The sequence below is a fragment of the Chanos chanos genome, chromosome 2 (assembly GCF_902362185.1).
Source record: "Chanos chanos chromosome 2, fChaCha1.1, whole genome shotgun sequence".
Taxonomy (NCBI): Eukaryota; Metazoa; Chordata; class Actinopteri; order Gonorynchiformes; family Chanidae; genus Chanos; species Chanos chanos.
The window spans coordinates 17,201,792-17,223,640 of NC_044496.1; the positions used below are offsets into that span (position 1 = coordinate 17,201,792).

General features: G+C 37.6%; 2 protein-coding genes across 3 annotated transcripts; both read right to left on the minus strand.

Annotated features, from left to right (window-relative positions):
* Positions 1-5,265: 5,265 nt before the first annotated feature.
* LOC115806172 (ras-related and estrogen-regulated growth inhibitor-like) lies at positions 5,266-8,634 on the minus strand. Its single transcript, XM_030766923.1, has 4 exons — positions 8,526-8,634; positions 8,177-8,233; positions 7,893-7,966; positions 5,266-5,751 (listed from the first exon to the last, which is right to left on the minus strand). Exons 1-4 carry the CDS (start codon positions 8,632-8,634, stop codon positions 5,266-5,268), a joined length of 726 nt encoding a protein of 241 aa, XP_030622783.1.
* Positions 8,635-9,329: 695 nt separating this feature from the next.
* Positions 9,330-13,666, minus strand: mrpl21 (mitochondrial ribosomal protein L21). 2 transcript variants are annotated; one of them, XM_030766325.1, is made up of 7 exons: positions 13,560-13,666; positions 12,961-13,000; positions 12,773-12,858; positions 11,246-11,409; positions 11,079-11,131; positions 10,711-10,814; positions 9,330-9,488 (listed from the first exon to the last, which is right to left on the minus strand). In XM_030766325.1, exons 1-7 carry the CDS (start codon positions 13,651-13,653, stop codon positions 9,424-9,426), a joined length of 606 nt encoding a protein of 201 aa, XP_030622185.1. In that variant the 5' UTR covers positions 13,654-13,666; the 3' UTR covers positions 9,330-9,423. The 2 variants fall into 2 exon arrangements, with proteins under 2 accessions (XP_030622185.1, XP_030622184.1); XM_030766324.1 differs by having other exon boundaries at positions 12,961-13,021.
* Between the last annotated feature and the right edge of the window lie 8,183 nt (positions 13,667-21,849).

Consider the following 21,849-nt stretch of genomic DNA (forward strand, 5'->3'; position numbering starts at 1 on the left):
TCAAAAAACTGAAAATACATTTTTGACATTTATCAGTTGGGAGAGGGAAAGACCTATGAGGTTCTATTTCATTCACGTGTCTTGGCATCTTTTGTTCCGTGTCAGAGTGTAAATATCTAGTATAACAAAGGATAAATAAACTGAAGCTTTCATTTTCCTCATTCTCCTCTTCTTGCTCCTTGATGGATCCCACAAAGGATTGGCCCTTTTGTATTTTTAGGTGTTCCCTGTAAAGGGAAGTTTAAGCAGTTAAACAATGTTAAAAATGTGATAGTGAATCTTTTAAGATTGTACCTTTGACAAAGGTATGTGTAGTCTGTAGTGTACTGTATAGAACAACATTCTCACAAGGGAATTGTTTGTAAACTGTCAAACGACTCATCAAAATTGTGTGTGAAAAAAATCCTATTGAATGTGAAGTTTTGTGAACTTAGTGATTTACTCACATTCAGCAAAAGCAAATGAAGTTCAGCGTCTCCTCACAGTCCCTGTTCTCCCAGCCTTCAGCTTTAAGGTTTCGGGCTCCACAACGGAATGGTCGCTTTGGGCAAGAAGGCAGTGAGATCTGGTTCTCCTGAGGGTCCCCATGGACCCAAACCCATTCTCCAGCCAGAAAGCGTAGGCCTGTCCACACACTGGACGTCTGGAAGTCAGTGATGTTCCTTTGGGCCAGGACTGTGATTTTTTCTGAGTTCAGGCTTGCCAGGTCTTTGTGGTGAGTTCTGCAGTGCTTCAGAGCTTCAACCCATGTCTTATTCTCCTTCACCAGGATAAGCTCAGGCATGAAGTCATAACAGAAGAAAGACTGACGCTTTTCGCATGAGTTGCTGCTCCATAATGCATCGTGTATGCCATACTCAACGCAGTCCCCATAAATGACATTTCCCCAATTACGGAAAGGATTACATCGTTCATCTGACCAGTGCCAGAAATAGGTGTCGTATTTGTCTTTGACTTTGTGAAGGCCAATCCAGCTTGTTTGTCCCACTTCTCCAATAACCTTTAGATTGTTGTTTTCATCAAGGCTCTCAATGTTGGACAGGTCGGTGAAGTTTTGCTCACAGTATTGCTTTGCATCCACCCAGGACATCTCATGGTTCACATGAAAGTGCTCTTTGGCCAGGCTTTTGGTCATCCTATTTAGGATGACCAGGCAAAGGACAAAAAGGATTGTCTTCATCTCTGCTTCACTGAAGTTTGGCCCTGTGCCTCTCTCCCCTTTGACTAAAGCACACCTGTAAGCAAATGTTTTGAAATGTAGCATGGTGGCATTTAAATCACATACAAACTTGGGGTCTCTTCATCTGGGGAAACACATTTAAAAGTAAGATATATCCTTGACCTAGACAAACATTTCTGCTTCTAAGAAAATATATCTTGCTGAATGTTCCATTCTACAGGAACAAGAAAAAAGAAATAATGTTTTTAGTTGCATGGCAGAAACAGCAAATTTGTGTGTTCAGCTTGTCCGTGCAGTGAGGACAGATATACTTATTCCAATCATTTCAAGTCAAAATGAAAAGCTTGTGAAGCCAACTATTGGAATTCTTTTCTATCTTGTGCATGCTGACACTATAAATTACCTAGTTTTGCAGTTCTTATTCAGTGGTTTGGCATAGCAAGCTAATTTACCTACCTTAAGGAGTTTTTGTATGTGGTTGGCTAACTAGTAAGTTTGCCCGATGACTTTTTCGCTAATAGATGTTTTCACATTTTTTTCATAGGTCACATAAAACAAACCCTTGATGATGATAACAGTAAAATAAAAAGATATTGGCCAGTGTTTAAGGTTAAGGTAAGAGCTGCGGTAGAACCTCATTTTCAGAGTTGTAACACTTTTTTGCCAGTTCAACTTTGTATTATAGTTCATATTATGTATTATTGTATTATATTATAGTTCTATTACAATGATCAGTCAAATCAATCAGTATGGATCAGTTTTATCTATGCCATAACGTCTTCCATTTGCTTTCAGGGTTTGACACGTGCCCTGTGGTGAGCTGTACTCAAGATACGATTGTTTTTTATTTTTTTAAACAATGGGTTTCAAATTGACACTCTCCCTTGAAGCTCAGATTTGTGTATTTTATACATAGTTTTTCCTGTGTCTTTCATAGATGACTGTAACCCCTTCAGAGTTGTTACGGGTCCACTGGTGCTCGCCAACACTTAAGCCTGGTGTGCATTCCCTGACCTGCAGACAAGAAAATTCGTAATATGACATTGCTTATATACAATTGTAGCACACTCTCTCAGTTTCTTGTTATAAGGCTTTACTGAAAGCTTTCTCATACTTGTCCAGTGCTTGGTGGTAATACAATTTTATTGAGAGCATTATTAATCTTCTGACCTGCCTTTAGTACAGGTGTATTTAACCTCATGTGAAACACTATAATTACACCCAAGCACACTCCACTGACCTCATTAGGCATTCTCTGAAGATATTTGGTGGTGCATCACCCTGTTTAGCTAAACAAGACAGGCAAGGTAATGAATACTTAGGCAGTCTGTTTCATGTTGTTTTTCTGTTTTATTATACAGTTTGTGGGATCTATACAATTTTTGGTGTCACTCAGACTGTATGAATGTTCTGGGTCATTCAGGAGCAAAATCTAACATTTAAATACTTTAAGATTCTATATTGAGCAAAAGGACATACAGGGATGAATATGATTAATAACTCTTATGTCATGCAGGGACTGAATACGTTACTTACCCACTGATAAATATTTATTTGAGAGTTACAAGTAGAACCTTAAAGTGGTGTAGAAAAACATGAAAAGTAAACTGTTTTTGTTAACATATAATAAACTTCATGCCCACAATGCATCATACATTATTTTAAACAAATATCAGTAATGCAGTGAATTATTGTACACTCCTTCCGTCATCATATATTGGTTTATATGTTTGTTATTTACTTGTCGGATGAGTATATTGCATAAGTCCATTGTTTTATAATACTGATTGACATCTATTAACCCATTATGATCAAGCACTAAGTGGCTTGTTTTTCATCCTGAATGTTTTGGGTGTGCATTCCATGATCTGTTCTCACTGCATGACATTTACAAAACAAACTGATTCAATTCCATTGTCATGGATGTCTTAGCAGACTAATGAGTGACTCTGTCTCGCTCTACTTCTTTCACCTCTTTTTAGACTGAACGAATACCTCTCTGATGTGTATTAAGGAGCACAGGGCAGACAGATAGACAGTGGAGTTGCTCCTTGTGCCAGAAATCCATGCAGGACCTGCTGAGTTTAAGCAGAAACTCCTGTCTGTTTCACATCATGCAGAAAATCACCTTTAATAAGATGGAGGTACATCCAGGTTCATTTACTAGCACCTTCCAATCCTACACCCATGTGTACGCCATTCATATGAGCAAAGTCTTCGAGCTCTGGCTTGGCCTGGTTAGTATTATATGCCTCCACTTTGTATCTAGCTAGATGTTTGTGTCGAGGTAGTTAAAGCTGGGCCTTTCTGTCATGCTTTCCCTTCTCACCTTGTCCTGTTTGCCATGATTTGAGAGTTGAAACTACTAACTCCAGCTGCTTAACGGAGCAAGCAGGATCACTTGTGACTGAGTGCAGTCCAGCAAGATGCAGCCTAATTAAGTGCCCAGTTTGATGTTCCAGACTTCAGAGGGGTGCTGCTGTGAGAACACTGTGATCGTGATACTTGGAATACCTGGCAGAATGTGGGTGTTTACAGAGAAGTATAGATCTTGGATTAGCCTTATCATGAGTCATTTTTCCCTGTAGTGAAAGCAATTGAATTCTGATCTATATCATTCATGTGACAGGGAGCTACAAAGTATTGTAGAATTTTTGTTTGCCATAGGACTGAAAAGAATGTTTTCATTTTGTCAGTATAACTATCCATCATTCATTCTTGTTGTGTGTGCCTCTTTCAGTTATGTTATTATAGATTAGATGCATACCACAGACTTTCAACTTCAAAGTGACCACACACAAAGCCTGTTCTATTGCCACTGGGTACTCCCAATTGTATGGCGTCCTCTCAGGTTACAGGACTAGGTTAATAATTCTAATGGATTTGCCCCAAAGGCTTTTTCAGTTTCACTAGCAGAAATACAGCTCAAACTTTTGCCACATTTTATTAAATCAACAGTTTAGACTTCTGGATTCATAGATTTTCAGAGAGCAATTAGACTTTGTTGCTGACAGAACTGGCTCCTCAGTTTGGTGAAGAATTAGTGGGAGGCATGAAAGAGGCCAACCTTAAAATCAATAGTGCTCTCTGTGTTAATGGTTTTATGGTACAGAATTCCTGTATGAAAACATAATAGATAGACCTGTTTACTAGAAGATATTAAATGATCTGGATTTTGGAGTGAACAGGGTAACTAACTGGATTATTCAATGTAATTAGGTGTATAGGTCTGAGGTTGGGCATGGGATTATGATGAGGTAAGGGAATTAAGTCACATGGGAAATAAACAATGGTCCTGTCGTTTTTTCAAAGTATCTGCAGATTTCTGTTACTTATTTCTCTTTAGTACTATTTCTTTTGTTTGTCTTTGACCATGTTGCACACTACACCATCTATATTAGATGTTGCCAGCCCTCTAGGTCACACAGACAACAAAATTTTAGGCCCAAAACCTAAACGGACAACAAGAGAGATGTAAAAAGTAGATGGCATTTATCTGGAAAAGCAGTTCTTGATTAAATGCTTATTATGTAAATGACACGTTACTTGCCTAACATAGAAAGTTCATGTAAAATTAAATAAACATGCTCAAGAAAGAATACATATGCATTTGTTTTATTTATTAAGGTATAAGGTGCATGCAAAAGCCATCCACTTGCTTTCACCATACAAATATCATTTTCCATTGCTGATATCATTTTATTATGTTTTTATTTTTAAGCGAGCAATCTGTTGAATCTGTCTTCCCTTATTAAGCTGTCTGCTGTCATCACAAGCTGTGTCTGTTAGTTGTCTTTGTAGGCTCTCAGATTCAGCAGAAGATGTATCAAGAATTAAGGAGAGACCTCAGAGAAAAACATCTTGGTTTCTAAGTCCAAACTAGTAAACTATATATTTTTTAACCATCTGGGATTAATCTGAAGACTCTCTTAGGCCCCTAAACTAATGTTATACCCCTTGACCTAGAAGCATTACTGATTGTAGGCCTTAAAAAATAAATGTCACAACTTTGTAAATCCCAAAAATGGTTGCTATGCTCCCTCACTCATTTCACTTTGACAGGAAGATTACTTTAACTGAGACACTCAGTCTGGCAGGAAGTCTCTAAATGAACTAAAGCTGAAGCTGCGTCCAGTCCCACCCAGTGCAGAATTAGAGTGAATTCTGGGAATTTTCTCCATCAGTTTGGAAACAGCACGTCGACGAAAGGAGGGAGGTGATGAGTCCAGCTGTTGCACTATGTCACTATAAAGAGCCTGGAAGACTCCTGCTGTCTCTTCCCATCCGTCTCGTGCTGAGACTTCATGGAAGGGTAACTTGAGGCCCCGTGATAAGTTCTCCCCATCCTCAGTGCTTACCATCCGGTCAAATTCAAGGTCCTTCTTATTAGCCACAATTAGCATGGGTGGTGGCTCAACATTGCTCCGTCTTGCACCAGCTGTGTGGATGTGGTTGACCAGGAAACAAAGTCGCATGACCTCATCAAAGCTGCATCTATCCGTCACAGAATACACAATGAGAAATCCATCACCCCATTTAATCTTTTCTTCAATCAGAAGGGCATCCTCCTCCTAGGAAGGCACAAAAACAGTTAAGCTACCACTATGACATGATTAATAATTGATTGGGTATCAATTTAATACATTTAGAAATGATCATATCATATCATGTTATGATGCTGCTGTTGACAGTAAATGGCACTGGAAAACTGTTATGTATAGTCCAATCATTTTCATCAAAAAGCCATATTAAGGGAGAAAAAATGTCTGGAAATGTAAATATTATTGGTATTGAGTGCAGACTCTGCACCACACTTTGGTTAAAGGATTTGCATACTTAGGGTACAAGATGGCATAAATATGAAGTGAGCTGAGGCATGTCATCCATGTGATATCATGGACAGATACACATTCATACCATGAAAACTTCAAAGAGTCTGCAAGGTGTTATTAGTCTCAATCCCTCTTCCTGCCAAGTTCAAGGACCAGTAACCTTATTGGCATATTTTGAACTAAGGAGCACTGGTAAAAGCAAAAGGTGTTCAGCTAGAGTCACAAATTCAGCCTGAATGAGTGGTGCTATGGATCATTGGCTTATATATCCTTGCACAATAAAAAACAATTCCAGTGGCGTGTGACAAATACAGTCAACTTTGAACAATGCCCCCAAAATGATCACTAACAATGCCCCTACCACACTGTTCCCTTGCAAATATGAGATTATGTTCAATCACGTGATTTATTATTATTAATGGTTAGTTTTGGTGTGGTTTGACAGTTATGGGAGAAAATATGTACATATGGGATATTTTTAAAGTACTCTTACGTGCAGCAATGTGGTTAAGCACAACACTGACTTACTGCTGGATTTTTCATCCATCTAATTAAAAGTTTTCTTTTTCTTTGCCAAAACAAATTAGATCAGCTCCTGAATAATTGTATAACAGATGCGTAGAAACCAGACCCAGTATGAACAACCACACTAACTCTCTTGAGCTGGAAGCTAGAATTAAATGATTTTCTGTCGGTGTGTATGTGTCAAAATATATATCAAAGTTACAACTCAGGGCCTTGTTTCCGATAACGATCAGTCTTACGTGTTGATTGACACTTAAATCTATCCCAAATTCAGCGGTGCTAGACTACGGAAAGGAATTAATTATTATTCAGGGTTTTAAAGAACTGATACATGTCAAACATGTTGCCAGTGCTGCCTTTACGAAGACCGGTGCAAAGAGGATATTTTTTAAATATTTTAAATTCGTAAATTCCAACGACATCGGCGAGCATTATGTTACTTTTCCGATTACTCTTATTATCATATGCTATACGAAGACTAATCATATTTTATTCAGCAAACATGTTATGTTTAAGCAGACCTAAGTAGTTATTTTATTTCACGAATTTAAAAGAATTTTCTTATCTAAGCCACCAAATTACTCTTACACGCCAAATCGTTTCCCCGTGCTGTTACGGTATCAGCGGCATCTTGGCAGCAAATAGAGACAACCCTCCTATATAAAGTAAGGGAAAGCTTTTAAAATGTGATTTGGCGTCTAATTTCCATGACCATATTGGAGGGCATCCGCAGTTCAAAAGGGCACAAGAACCAACGAAGCTCATGGCTATCCCTAGAAACTCGTCCAGCGCAGAGATCTGAATATTCATTCATTCATTCATTCATTCATTTTCTAAGCCGCTTATCCCAATTAGGGTCGTGGGTGTGCTAGAGCCTATCCCAGAGCTCATTGGGCGAAAGGCAGGGAAACAATTTGACAATAACAGTATGCTTTACTTAACATACACATCTTGCGAAATGGCACAGTGATGTTGAATAAAGATCCCAAAATAGAGTATATTTGGAGTTCTGTCTACTTCAAAATGTTTCAAACCCTATATTGTAGAATCAGTATCACTGTTTTAAATCCTTAACGATTTTACAATTTTCTCCTTCATATAGTGTTTTAACAATTAGTCTAACTGCTTTTAAATGGAATTCTGGTCAGTTCAACCACTGTTAGGAATTTTGAGTGAAAATCGGTTGACCCACAGCTTAAGGCGTTATTTCAACTCTAAGAAACAGGAGTTTAAAGACCATTCATGGCACAAAGTTTTTAAATTATAGTTAGTGCTGTCACACACTGCTCGAATACTTTTCAAACAGCACGTTAATAGGCTACTATTTGTAAGAGATGTTCTACTTGTGTTCTCACCTGTCCAGCTGTATCCAGTATCTCAAAGTGAACAACGTCTCCTCCTATTACCATCTCATGCCTGTAAATGGTCTCTATTGTAGTAAGAGACAAATCTGTTGTTATTCATCCAGTTGAAAAGATATAAAGATGGCTTATAGTCTGTTTAAACCTTGTGTCGCTATGTTTAACATTATTCTGCTATGACACGCTATAACCGTCGCTATAATTGTGCGCACGTATGAATATTCCTTATTAAACTATTCTGCAGTCTAGTAGGCTCTTTCATTCTTAAACGTACTTACCTAGAGTTGGGTCATACTCGCCAATAAATCTTTTGGTGATAAATCGCACTGCGAGCGCTGGGGGAGAATATCTGAATTATTTATGTGATCGATGAGACTCAAATTAAAACAGTGCTGTAAAGGAGACGCCCTTTTGCGCAAATGAACGTTAAAAACTGTGACAATTCGATGTCTATTGTTCAGAAAATGAAACAGATCTTTGCTTAATCAACACAAAATATACCAATTACAGCAAGCTATATTCTGTCTACGCTGCCGCAGAAATAAGTTACAAAACCAACACGGTTTATGTTGAATCAAATGAGATGTTACAAATGTGACCATTGGTACTGTAATTATCATTCATTACCTGTTTTCCCAACTGCAGCCTGTCCTAAAATGACAATTCGTACGGTTCTTGAAGACGGTAAACTCCCGCTCCGTCTAAGAGTTTTTGGTAAACTGAAGTTTGTGGTCATTGTTTATTTTCCAGTTAATATCCTTGATTGCTACCCTACTCGGACAGCTTCTGGTTAATTATGTTTCCAAAAATGCATTTTAACACACTATCACGTTACAATATGATCTATGAAATGCCTTCCGTTCTGACTCGTCTGGAGAGAAAAAACTGCTCGTGTCTGTGCTGCTGAGCAAGGTTATTTGCCACAGACTTAGACCAATATCTCGCAGACCCTCCTATTCAATCAACCCTCTCCACATATTAGACTAGCTAAGATTTTGACACGCAAGCGTGCATGCAGTAGTTAGTAACGCGTTCTTACGAAATACACTTCCAAAAAAGTACGCTGCGCAAACGTTCTAAAAAAAGTCCCATAACATTTTCCAAACGATTAGTATGGAAATAAGAGTTACACGATTGTTGTAATGTTTTACGTTCACTTTTACAATAATGCAACGATCCTACGTTTGTCTTATGGTCAAAGGACAGAGGGGCTAGATGTGCGGTTACGTCATGGATCCCGGTCTTCACGTTTCAGTGTGTAGGTAAGCGATATTAAAAATAAATAAATGTTTAAATAAATAAACAAACAAACCCTCAGGAAAGTCACTTTTAAAACCTTTGTACATAAATGCAGTTTCACATAAGTGTACGAGGAAAAAAACCAAACAAACATACAAACAAACAAAAAAAACGCGATGTAATAAATCTTTTTCGAAGCTTTAATCACACAATGGCGTCATATCCGCAAAATCAAGGGACAGTTGAACAGAAATAGCATAGTTTATTTACACATTGAAACTTGGATTCAAGTCAGTCTGGGGGCAACCTCAATGGTGTTTATCCGAAGCACTGTCTGAGGTTGTATGATAACTGCAAAAAAGAGAAAAACAAAGAAATCAAACATTTCATAGACGTATTTTTGTAGCTCTAACTAATAATTTAGTATAATACGGCATCATATATCTTAAGGTAGTAAATATCTTAAGTTATTTAGAGCTTGAAAAGACCTCCTTGTCAAAACTCTAAACTGATGAGGACAAAGCTGCCAAAGGTTAGAGAACAAGGAAAGATTGTTGCTTTTTCTAAAATCAGATGTAATAGCTAAAACCCTCTGTTGTGACACAGCCATAATGGAGAGGCATTCTGGCCTCATAAAAGTGAAATTTGTCACTAGCTGTGTGGTGAGGGGAATTTCCGCTGTCTGGGAAAGTTAATGTTCCTGTTTACTTCAAACAAACAGCATCAAACTAAATTTAGCCTGTAATTGGGATCTGAGCATGCACAGGAATTTAGGCCATTCATTGTAACTACTTAAAATCCTCTAAAATGATAACTGTGAAAAGAGAATTGCCAACTATGGGTCACTGGATTAACAAGGAGTAAGTCATATTTTTCTGTTCTCTTAAAATGATCAGCTTTGATTTAAACACTTTTTGAGACTGAGAGCAAATTTGCCAAATCTGAAGAATCAATAGGCCTGTCTGTTTTAGAACAAATCATGCTCTAAAAATGGATTTAAAATCTTATTCTGAACTCGTGTACAAGTGTCTTTGGCACGACTCTGGTTAATCTTAACCTACATTTCCCCCTAAGTATTCTTGAAGCAGGCTTGGCGAATAACACTACACCATTGTGCACTGTGCATCATCACTTTTAACTACTCAGCTATGCACTAAGAAGGAACAACTCAACACACTGGCCCTCCAGGAGCATCAGAACTCAACAAAGAACCTCTGTCTTCATCACCTTTAGGTCTGTATCAGGTCTGTGTTCTGCTGAATACGTAAATACTTCAGTGTCTCAGGACTGGAGTCTAAATAGTTACGTGACCATAGTAACAACTGCTAAAGCACAAGCCAACTTCAGGCTGGTTAGGTCTTTGTATAAAATCTACTTATTCTTACTCAGTGAAAGTTTTTCACACACCTCTTAAAAATGACAGTATGATCATACAAAACCCAACAGACCAAGTTCAAATTTTAAATAGATATAATCACCACAGGAGTTTTAAGATGTCAGATCTTTTAAAAGTTCCAAAATTATTGAACAGAATATAAATGCTTATGAATGGAAAGAATCCAATTCAGCCTACTTCTTTTCCTCTGATATCTGTGTCTTTTCCAGAATCTCATGTGAACCATGGGCCAAGACTCAGTCTTTTCGATGACAGTTGCTTCAACGCGAACTAAGTCACGGCTGGGTGTGAAAAAGAGAGTGGGTAGAGTGTTAACACTGCAGTAAAGAGGGATGGCAGTTCAGCATACCGTGTTTCATAAATGTCTTTATGCACAGACAGGCTCTCAAACGGAGAAGGAGCTAAATCACTGAGCACAAAAACGAGGCCTTATTCAAGCTACGTCCCTCGGAGCTGCATTTGTACTGCTAAAGTAATAACTGCACTCTGTTTAAATGAAATGTAACTGGATTCTTTTCCAGTAAAATTCATACAGTGACCCTTACCCAAGAAGTGGTCTCCCAATAAGTGTGAACGCTTCTCCACCAACCAACAGTACCTATATAATCACAAGGATAATTTGATAAATAATGGAGAACATATAGTGGGCATTTGGAATAATATTCACCCTCAAATTCATTTTCATAAGATGGGAGAGAAAATGAGGGATTACCTTCTCTAGTCGAATCCTCTCTCCACACTCAGCATCAATGTGATTTTCAATGAGGATCAAATCTTCATTAGTCACTTTCCACTGACGACTGGCAAAATGAACAACTGCAAACAGTCGTCCATACTCTCCGTTCTCCAGCAGGTTGTTCACCTTCTTTACAATTGCTAAAAGGTGTATGATGAAATTCAAGGTTTACCAAGGAGAAGTTTTAGAGAGACAGTTTCTAGCCCTCTACACATTTATATGACATGTGTTTGTGCAACTGTACATACAAGCTAACTTCAGGCTGGTTAGATCTTTGTATAAAGGCTACTCACTCCTACCCAGTGAAAGTTTTTCCACATACCCTTTAGAATGATAGTGTAATCACACAAAATACAACTGAGCAAGTTCAACCGATATTAACTCCACAAGAGTGATTAGATGTCACAAAGATCGTTGTAAGGTATTGGCAAGTATATGAATTTGTAACCTTAAATGTTTACAAGTTCCCACAATATTGAGAACAACATGAGCAGAAAGAATGGAAAGAGTTAAGCAGGGGAGGGATACACTGAAAGTTGTTTCCATACAGGTTTGTTTCCTGAACTTACTGAAGTCACATCGTCCTTAGTATCATATGTGAAAACGTTAGGCAGGCCCAGTTGCCCACTGTTTTGAAGAGAAGAGATCTCTGTGGCTGTGGAGGAGTGGTAAAATTTGGCCCCACTGAGAACTTGTAATAGATGCAGTAGTTGTGCCTCACCTTTATGACACCAAAAATCCATGTTTTTGAGTCAGTCGGTGCAAAGAAGGTGTGCTGTGTTTTATTTTGTAGTGGAAAAAGACTTTTTCTCATAAAATGGGAAGTGGCACAATACAAAAGAAACCTTCAAGCCACAGCACTTGCTTCCAAAGGTGAAAACCCCTGTTCGCTTTGTTATTTATGAGGTGTGCATCTTCCCAACATGGTGAAGACTGACCAAACCCCTTCAATGACAAGCTAAGCACCGATAAATACCACGTCATTCCGAGTGGTCAACTGCATCCTACAGTGAAGCACCTCTATCCTGACAGAGGTGATCAGTGAATGAGTCGATGAGCATGGAAGAATGTAAATGCTCTTGCATGGCTTCTGCAGTCACCAGGTCTAGAACCAAACACTCATGGGAGATTCTGGAGCAGCATCTGAGAGAGTTCTCCATTACAATCAAATTATAGCAGAGTATCGTGGTCGCATCTCACCAACAGAGTTCCAGAAAGCTGTGTATGCACAGAGGCTATTCTGGCTGCTCACACTGGCTAATAAAACTATTTAGACAACTTCATGTTTCTATCTGAACTATTTTAGCAGCTAGTTGTATTTTGGTGATATCCTGGAAATAAATGTTTAAAAAACCTAGATAAGGAGATATTAGCAAATCACATTTTTGTTTGGAAGGATTCCATCTCATTTTCAGCTATCAAACTTTAAAATAATATAGTAACTTGCAAGTCTGTAACTTTTGTGAGTCTGAGGTATCTCACAAAAATCAAATGACATCATACCTTGATGCTGCTTTGCCTCTTCCTCAGGATCAACAATTGATACTTCAGGCCAGGGTGGTCGTGATAATGATGTCTCTGGAATATAACTGTGAAACAAATTCACATTTTTCATGAAAGGATGAGATTTGGTAGTTGTAACCTACCAAACATTAAGAAAGAAACTTAAGGAGCACAGGTGGACACTTTACCTGGAGGGGTATGCAATGCTCTTCGAGCTCTGATAGCGTGCTGTAACAGGAAACGAACTGCCTAAAAGTAAACCAAAAGATCTTTGTAACACCAGAACTGCCCTCAAAACGATGAAGCCATATACTTTCCCAAAGGTTACCTTTTGACAATAGCCTGAAATCACTAAAAGAGACAGCGACGTTTGCCGCATGGAGGAAGTCTCAAGGTGCATCGTGTATGAGCGTACTGAAACACGTTACTTCAGCACTTACATATTAAAGAAAGAAGAGATACTTTGTAGCTGACTACGCAGTCAAATTCTGAGCATACACTTTTAAATGGTTATATATTCCTATATTCCAGAGTATGTATGGAAAAATAACAACTACCAATCCTCAGTAACCCTTTCTACCACTCTGCCGTTTTCCGTCCAGTTGTCATGAACGTTGAAATAAGAATAAGAAGAATCCATAATATTAAGAAACTGTCTTCAGATTTTACTAACACGCCAACCTGCTTAACATATGACAGTTGTGCAGGTAGAACACGAGAATCAGACGAAAGAATTTTATACGCTTTTATCTAACTGTGTTCAAAAACGAAAATGTGCTATATTTACCTATCTGTTTTGTCACTGGAATTCGTAAATGTGAACTTAATCTTGAACATTTCCGTAGAATTTCAACGAGACTCCCCTGCAAAGTCACCGCCATGTTTCCCCGACTGTCATCGGAAATGCATGCCCGACTTGCTGTCCGACGACGATTTAGGTCCGCTGAATGTCTGCTGGAAATCAGCGTTCCTATACGTAAGTCATTGAACAGCCTTTCTTGTGTTCACACTGAATCAAACGATTGTACAGTTAACTGAAAAGGAATTACGCGTTCCTCGAGAGGGCGAGATCGATAATAAACCAAATAATTAAGACCTAAAAAAAAAAACACACAACAACAACAAAACAAACCCGTAAACTGTACAATGTTCATGGATTGTAACCTTGCGTGATCTTCCACTGATTCTCAGTCTAGGTGTTGAAAGGAATTTTGACTGATGAATTGTTTTGTGTAGGAAAATGATCCAGCCCCAAAACGCGAGAAGTCATTTACACATTGCAACTTTTCAGATCTTTTGTCATAATAAAGCAGAGTTTGAGAAGCCAACCTGCCCAGAACATGCAATAATTTTAGTTCACTCACCCAGAATCTGGTTCCAAATTAGAGTAGTTTGTCTGTTTTTGCACCTATATGTTATAATCACACCTTTGGCCCAATGCAGCCATACACAGTATTCTTAGTGTGGTAGAGCAAAGCCTTATTCACTATCCAAGACCTCAGCATAGATAAGCAATTGGCCACTTTTTCACAGCTGAATGAGAAATATGCATGCTATTCATCACATTTATAGGTATTTGCAAATCAGAAATGATGTTTACATGGGTATACTTGCTCCCAGATGACTGCGCAGTTTATAAACTCATGACAAGGTTGGCCTTATTCCTGGGGTTTTATTCCCTGATTTGTGGATATTTAATCAGGTCACCTTGATAGCTCCTCTTGTTTTTTGAGAGGGGAATAGGCAAAGTATTGGGCTATGCAAATACCTGAGGATGACAGGGATGAATGCTCTTCACTATTCCATAATTTCTTGGAACCAGTTAGTTTAATTTAAAGTAATACATAGGTTCCACCACTTGAAAACAAACGCTCCTCGATTTCAAGCAAACTGTCTCTCCCACTTGTAAAAAATGCCAATTTGCACAGAGCGCCCTGTGGTCACCTGTGATTTTCCTCATGCTTTTTTTTGGACAAAAATTTTGACTGATACTATAAACTATGCAAATTATAATTCTCGGTTATTCAGAGAGTCTAAAAGTTTTTAATCAGTACACACTCCTGGCTATATTATGTGGGATAATGATTGCAAAGAAGGGGATTCTTTGGAAGAAGAAATCATCACCAGTCTTTACAGCTTGGTTCACTGAGATCTGTTTTACACGTGGGGAGAATGCATTATGACCTATCAAGGAAACACACCACTTTTGCAAAACATTTGACAACGTTTTCTTGATTACTTGATTTAGAAAAGTGGTAGATAAAAAAAAAACTATATCAGGAAGGTTTAGGTAAATCAGTGGAAAGTAGTCCTCTACCATAATAAAAACAATGCAGATGGCAGAATGACTGGGCATTTTCTTTTTTATTATTGATATTTTTTCTTCTGCTGCCAATTTTCTCATGTGTCTCGAAATGAATTTTTGATACTGCTAGACCATACTGACATAATTATCCATTTTATTGCATTCTGTACTGGTCTCTGTCTTGACTGTGTTTTTTGGCCCATCTGTTTGTCATCTTAATTTGTTCAATTTTTTTTTTAAATAAAGCAAAACATTACAACACATTGTCTACGTAGTGCCAATTAGTTAGTCATTTGGAATGTGATAAATGGGGACAACCTGATGACCATAAATCCTCCTCATCTCCATTTGGGAAGAGAAGAGACTGTAAAATGTACAGGGGATATGATGAAAAATGAACAGCACTGAGATTGAATGACACAGAATGCTTGTTCATCACAGAGACACATACGGGATTAATCATGAGAGACAAAACACTACTGAGCTGATTTTGTTGGTGATATTTACAGAGATCTATCACCCTGTCGTTTTGTGTGTGTGTGTGTGAGTGTGTGTGTCTAAAACTAACACAGAGGATTGAAATATGACACTTTGCTAAAGTAAGACTCCTCCCTGTCACCTTTTCATGCTGTATTGAAATGGATACAATTAATAAACACCTCACTTGCTATTTTTCATTGTCAGATCATTTTGGAGGAACATAGAGATTACAAATTAACTGAAAGTGGCTCGTAAGGGAATTCAGTACATCAGGAGTAAAGCTACACTGACATCCCTAACCTCAAATACCAGGATAGACTGAGGGAAGGTATAGAGTGGAATCTCACAGTTGGATCACAGAACTGTCTGTACTTTTTAAAACACAAACAAATACAGAATTGGACACTGTGTCCGTAGACTTAAGGTACACTTGACCTGATATACCAACGCATGTGTATAAATGTCGGTATTAGATGTTTATTTATGACTTCTTCTAATGTTGTGGTTTCTGATGCATTACAAGTGACACTGTGAAGATATGTAAAGGACAAGATGTGGAATGAACTGAGGTGATAATACTTACTCAACAGGTCTGGAGTCAGTCACATTTGAAGGTGTGGTTCTAGAGACATCAATAAAATTTAACTATGAATTCATTTTGAAGTCACTGGTAGGAGAAATGCTGAAATAAAAGGCTTACAGTTTACATCTATGCATTGAGAAGTAATCTTATTTAATGTGGACAAGTTAAAAATACACTGAGATATTAAAGGTTTGTCCTGAATCTGTTCATAAAGTCATTCTGAGAATACTTTAAATATCAGGATGCTACCACTAAAGAAACAAAAAAAATACCAATGTGCATGAACAGAAAATTATTTCAGCCTGCTTAAAATGTGTTAAAGAAATTCTTAGAGAGATAAAAATGCTATTAAAAGATACATATATGGATGCGTACACAGATATGGATGTACACCATTTCAACTATTTTCTGCATTTAATGTTATTAATGCCCCAAACAGATCTATGTAAATGGAACTATTTTGAGAACTATCCTGTGATTGTATCCTATACTACAGGATAGGCCTATTAGACAAGCCCCATGCTGCTGTTTAAATTAAACATCTGTAGAAAGACATTTTTGCATGATCAGACATTCTAGATATAAAATCCATTTTAGATGATTTCCTCCTTTTGTGCAAGTTTCATCTACGGAGGTATATAAATTTAATGAAATGTGTATCACCATATTAATATTATTTTCATTCAAAAACAGAAGTCTCAGAACAGAGTGTCTTGAGATCCTCAGTACCCTCAAACTATCCCTTTTTCATAACCTAATATCTGTGTACTGTCGTGCTGAAAAAGTGTGGATGCAGGAGAAAAAAAAATTAACCGTAAACTCTGAAAAACTGTCTGTGAATCATTTATTTCACATAAGATTCAACCAAATATGTGACTCACTACCAGGGATATTATGATGGCATAGTATTCTATGTTTTTTTATGTGGTAGTCAGATCTTTATCTTTAATCTTATAACTGATTAAGATTCAGCACCCTCTCTTTCTCGCTCCCTCTCTCTCTCTCTCTCTCTCTCTCTCTCTCTCTTGTCTCTCTATCTCTCTCTCTCTCTCTCTCGCTCACACACACACACACACACACACAAATACATATTTGCTTCCAGTTCTACATATTAACTAGTCAACGGCACTAAACTTGTGCATTTTCGCTATTCAGTAAAATACTCGATAAATGCAGTACGTCACATTACAATTCACATTCTCTATAATATTACAACATTCATATTCTCTATCAAAATTCCAAGCGGTAGCCTACTAGATAGCTATAATTACGTTATTTATGAATCAATAGATCGAGCTGAGGCGGACACGCGAAAGCTCAATGTTAACACTCGTGACGTCATTGTGGTTTAAATACTGAACAAGCGCGCTAAACGGGTGGCAAGTGCCAGGCAACTACCCAGCTTTGCCAAACGGAGGATCTGCGGATGCTTTTAAAATTATTTAATGAAACCGCGACGCCACTTCACTATGCCGAAGACAATAAACGGTGATTAAGGACCACTACCGCAATTTCGACTGTCTACAATTTTCAAGGTACGTGTCTGTTATGACAGCTGTGTGTGTGTGTGTGCGTGCGTGCGCGTGTGTGATCACATTTCAGCGCGCATTTATCATACTAATTACTTGGTTAAATCATTAAATAATTCGTTGCACGTAGCATAGATTAGTACTGTTGTCTTATAAGTTATGGTATGTTGTCTTGTGAGCTGATCTGATTTTTTTTCGTTACTAAGGTTCGTATCATAGGCTGTTACTGCTTTTAATATCCTAAGAACTCATATAAAGCAAATATTGAGAACTGATTAATGATCTCCTCATTGTGATCAGCTTGCAGACAACTGATGTTAACTTCTAAACATTGCAAGGTGTGCGGCTAAACGTTCACATTCATTTTTAATACCTGCAGCCTGTTGTCCTCCCAGATCTGAGGATTTCATTCATCATTAAGCACAATATTGAAAAGGATACTGATTATGAAATGTGACCAAACAAGAAAGTATTATATACTTTTGCAGGGGGGCAAAACAAATTTTGACCCTGATGTGGGCTCATGAGACATGGATCTATTCTGTTCTCACTCAGCTAACTCAGACATTCACTGAAACAGTCTAGGTTATTATTATTTGTTGAAAGACAGTTCCTTGTTTAAACTAAAGAGAGTAGTAGAAATACTACAATATTCCAGTTCTGCAAACAACAACAACTACTATAATAACAACAACAACAGCACATATACATCCCATCCCTTAATCTTAGTGAGATGCTGTACAATCTTGGCTTTCTGTCATGCAGAAAGGAGGGGCACTACTTTTATTCACTAGTATATGTGATCATAAGCTAGGTAACTGATCTGATAACGTAATATTGATTTGACAGTTTGTTTTGCTTTCAGGTATTCTGTGGAATGATATCTCTCTCTCTGGCTGAAATGTCTGTTTCACGTACACTGTTCTAGGGTTGTTTAATGCATATATGTCAGAGATGCCTATGCGCTGCTGAAAAGCTTAATAAATGTTGTGACGTCTCTCAGACAGAGGCTTTCAGTTTAATTGAACAGCTTTCTCTTTTCATGTCCAGAAGTGGCAGGTCTATGTAGGTTTTGTTGAAAATGTATTTTTCACTCCTACAACATCCTTGATATCTTTGAAATTGCAATAGTTTGCACAAGAATGTTTTTCAGAGGAAACTGGTTGTAGACTCAGATGATCTTATCATTGCTCCAGTATTATTCCAGTGTCACTATCCATAAGAATGTAGTCATGTAGAATTCATGAACAATAAATCCATCTATATCAGAATGAAACAGTTTGTGTACAACTGACGCACTGTGGCCATTTTTGAAGAAATTGTTACTCAAAATGAAATTTGTTGGTATATTCTGTGTAAGACTTAATTTCAAACCAAGGCTCTAACTCAAACATAAATTAATCCTGCTTAATCCTGTCAATATCCCAGCCAGAGAGTCTAATGATGAGACTGTGACTGTTGTGCAACAATATTATGCACAATTAAAAAATGCGGTTAAAATCCAGTTAGTAAATACGTTGTATATTTTATCCTTTGTTTAATTATCCTTTGTTTAACCAAGTATTTAAATAGTTGACTGAACATTATTTATTGGCCATACTAATGTCATATTATTTTTCATTTAATCATTATTTCCCTATAGATTATTGAAACCGCTTTTAAACTTATAATAATTGTCTCTTAAAGGTGGAGAAATTAATAGTTATGGTACATAATTACTGACAAATCTGGAGATGAATTACAGGTTAACTACACATTATTAATAAATTTGGGATTTTTTTTTTTCTGAGGCTGCATTCTCAAAACACATGAACAAATGTTTAAGATGTTCATGATACATATGTGTTTCAATAGTCTAGGCTTATTTGAAAAACAAGAAAACAGCATGAAATTCAAATAGCTCATTTTATTGAGGACCAAATCCATTAAGACTTGCAGCCCTTGGCTTCAGAAATGTATTCATCAGACAACAAAGAGCAAATAAAGGGAAGGAGTGCACAGAGAAGAATGGCAGTGTAAAGTGGAAAGGAATACTGCTGACAGGCATTTATGTCAAGACCAGCTACAGCTGAAGTCAAGCATTTCAAAAACTTCTGTTTGCATGCTCCTCAGGACAAATGTACTAATAACGCAGAAAAATCTGGAGGCTGAGGCTCATTGTTGTGTGAACACACACACACATACACAAACACACACACACACACACACACACACACACACACACACACACACACACACACACACACACACACACACACACACTCACATACACATATAAGTGTATTCTAGAAGAGCCTTTGGCTTCAGGGGACATTGTGACTGGGCACAGAACATAAAAGAGCCCTCCTTTGTGTTTGCTTGTGGGACCATTACATTAAAGCCCTGTTATGTCCAAAGCTCCTTAATTACTGCCAGCAAGTTCTCCTCAATAGCCATGTTCTCCTCAATAACCCAATGCATTATACCGTAGGGACACACACACACACATACACACACATCTCGTATGCTAGATTCTGGGGACCATCCACTGACTTACATTATAACAAAAGAAAAGGATAATAACCCTACTCTAACTATGACCGTGACCCTACCCCCAATCCTACCCCTAATCTAACAACACACTTTTAGTTATACTAATAAAAACAATATTTTTGAAAAGATGACAGTAGACTAGTGAGCTCTTAGTACAATGTCCTCCTAAGTTAGCAAAACAAGTTCACACACACACACACACACACACACACACACACGCACACACACACACGCACACAAACAGAAATGCTCAGTCTTTAGGTATAGATTATTTGCATTTTTCAACGTGTGTGTGTATGTGTATGTGTGTGTATGTGTGTGTGTGTGTGTGTGTGTGTGTGTACATTACAAGTACTATACTTGGATTCACAATTATTCATAATGTTGTTAAGCCCACTTTTAACATTTCAATATGTGTTTTAATTGGCTCTTTGAATAACTAATAACTCATGTTAGACTTTGATCAAAGTATGAAATAGTCTATCTGAAAATATGTCAGTTTTATTCATTAGGTTTAGGTCTATTTTATAAATGCTATCAAACACTTCACTATTATAAAAATAACATCACTTAGAAAATCCTTCTGTGTTATGAGTTGTGATTGATTTTTATTGGTACGCTAATGATACTGATTCATTTGAATAATTATAATTTGTCACTGTTACAGCTACAAGAAAAACAGTGTTGAGTGGAGATGTTCTTTCTGAGTGATGTGTGCTGATATTAGGCAAATAACGTTTTTCCTCTGTGAACAGGGGAAATGCATGCCAGTGGTATCAACCATGGATAAAGAGGGACAAAGAAAGAAGGACAGATAGAACAAAGAAGACCAGACATGCTAATGAGAGGGAATGCAAATTAATGAAGAAAGAGGAAATAATTCAGTCTTAGTAAAAAAAAAAAAAAAAAAAAGGAAAAAAAGACTTGTGGCAAATTGTAGCAATAAATCAACTGTCTCTCTCAACATTCTCCAGTTTACTCTTGATCCAATTTAAATCTATTGCTCCCACGTTTAGCTGTATAGTTAGGCATGGATTATTACAGGAGAACTATTTAAGGCTTGATTAGGCCTACTTAAAATCATCATCCAGATTTGTTTGTTTTTGTTTCTGAAATCAAGTGCATAGACATGTAAATCGGGTGTCTCCTCTTTAACCTGCTGTTTTAATTTTAACTTATTTCACAGCAGTTTATCACAAATTAATTAGGATCCACTCATTACACTGAGGCCCACGGGCATAATAATCTGATGGGAAATGTTGTAGGATAAGAAAATCAGTTAAAGAAATAAAAGAAAAAGGAACTGTTTTTCTTGACTGGTGGGTCTAGTTGGTGGCAGTCTGTCTAGATGGAAGTAGATTATCACTGCATTATGACTGTATGCAACCGAATCTACCCAACACAGAACTCCTGTGAGCTATGTGGCTAAAAGCGACTTGTCACCTCTTTCTCCAGGCCGTAATCATGGAGGACCCACACCTGTACCACCAAGTCTGTGCCATCCTCCATGTTATGCCAGTATTAATCAAGGTTGATTTGGTGATTTATAGAAATTTAGAGGTTCCACATCAGAAGGCTACAGAGCCAGGTTTAGAAACATGTGCCTGTGCCCATAATTAAATGTTGCGAGAATGAAATGCTGAGGAAA

Excerpts from the sequence above, each read along its gene's own strand:
- LOC115806172 (XM_030766923.1), bottom strand. The coding sequence starts at position 8,634 with ATGACCACAAACTTCAGTTTACCAAAAACTCTTAGACGGAGCGGGAGT. Across the intron at positions 7,967-8,176 it reads CGAGTATGACCCAACTCTAG|AGACCATTTACAGGCATGAG; the intron begins GTAAGTACGTTT and ends TTACTACAATAG. Across the intron at positions 5,752-7,892 it reads TACTGGATACAGCTGGACAG|GAGGAGGATGCCCTTCTGAT; the intron begins GTGAGAACACAA and ends GTGCCTTCCTAG.
- mrpl21 (XM_030766324.1), bottom strand. The coding sequence starts at position 13,653 with ATGGCGGTGACTTTGCAGGGGAGTCTCGTTGAAATTCTACGGAAATGT. Across the intron at positions 12,859-12,960 it reads AGCATTGCATACCCCTCCAG|TTATATTCCAGAGACATCAT; the intron begins GTAAAGTGTCCA and ends TTTGTTTCACAG. Across the intron at positions 11,410-12,772 it reads AGAGGCAAAGCAGCATCAAG|CAATTGTAAAGAAGGTGAAC; the intron begins GTATGATGTCAT and ends TACACCTTTTAG.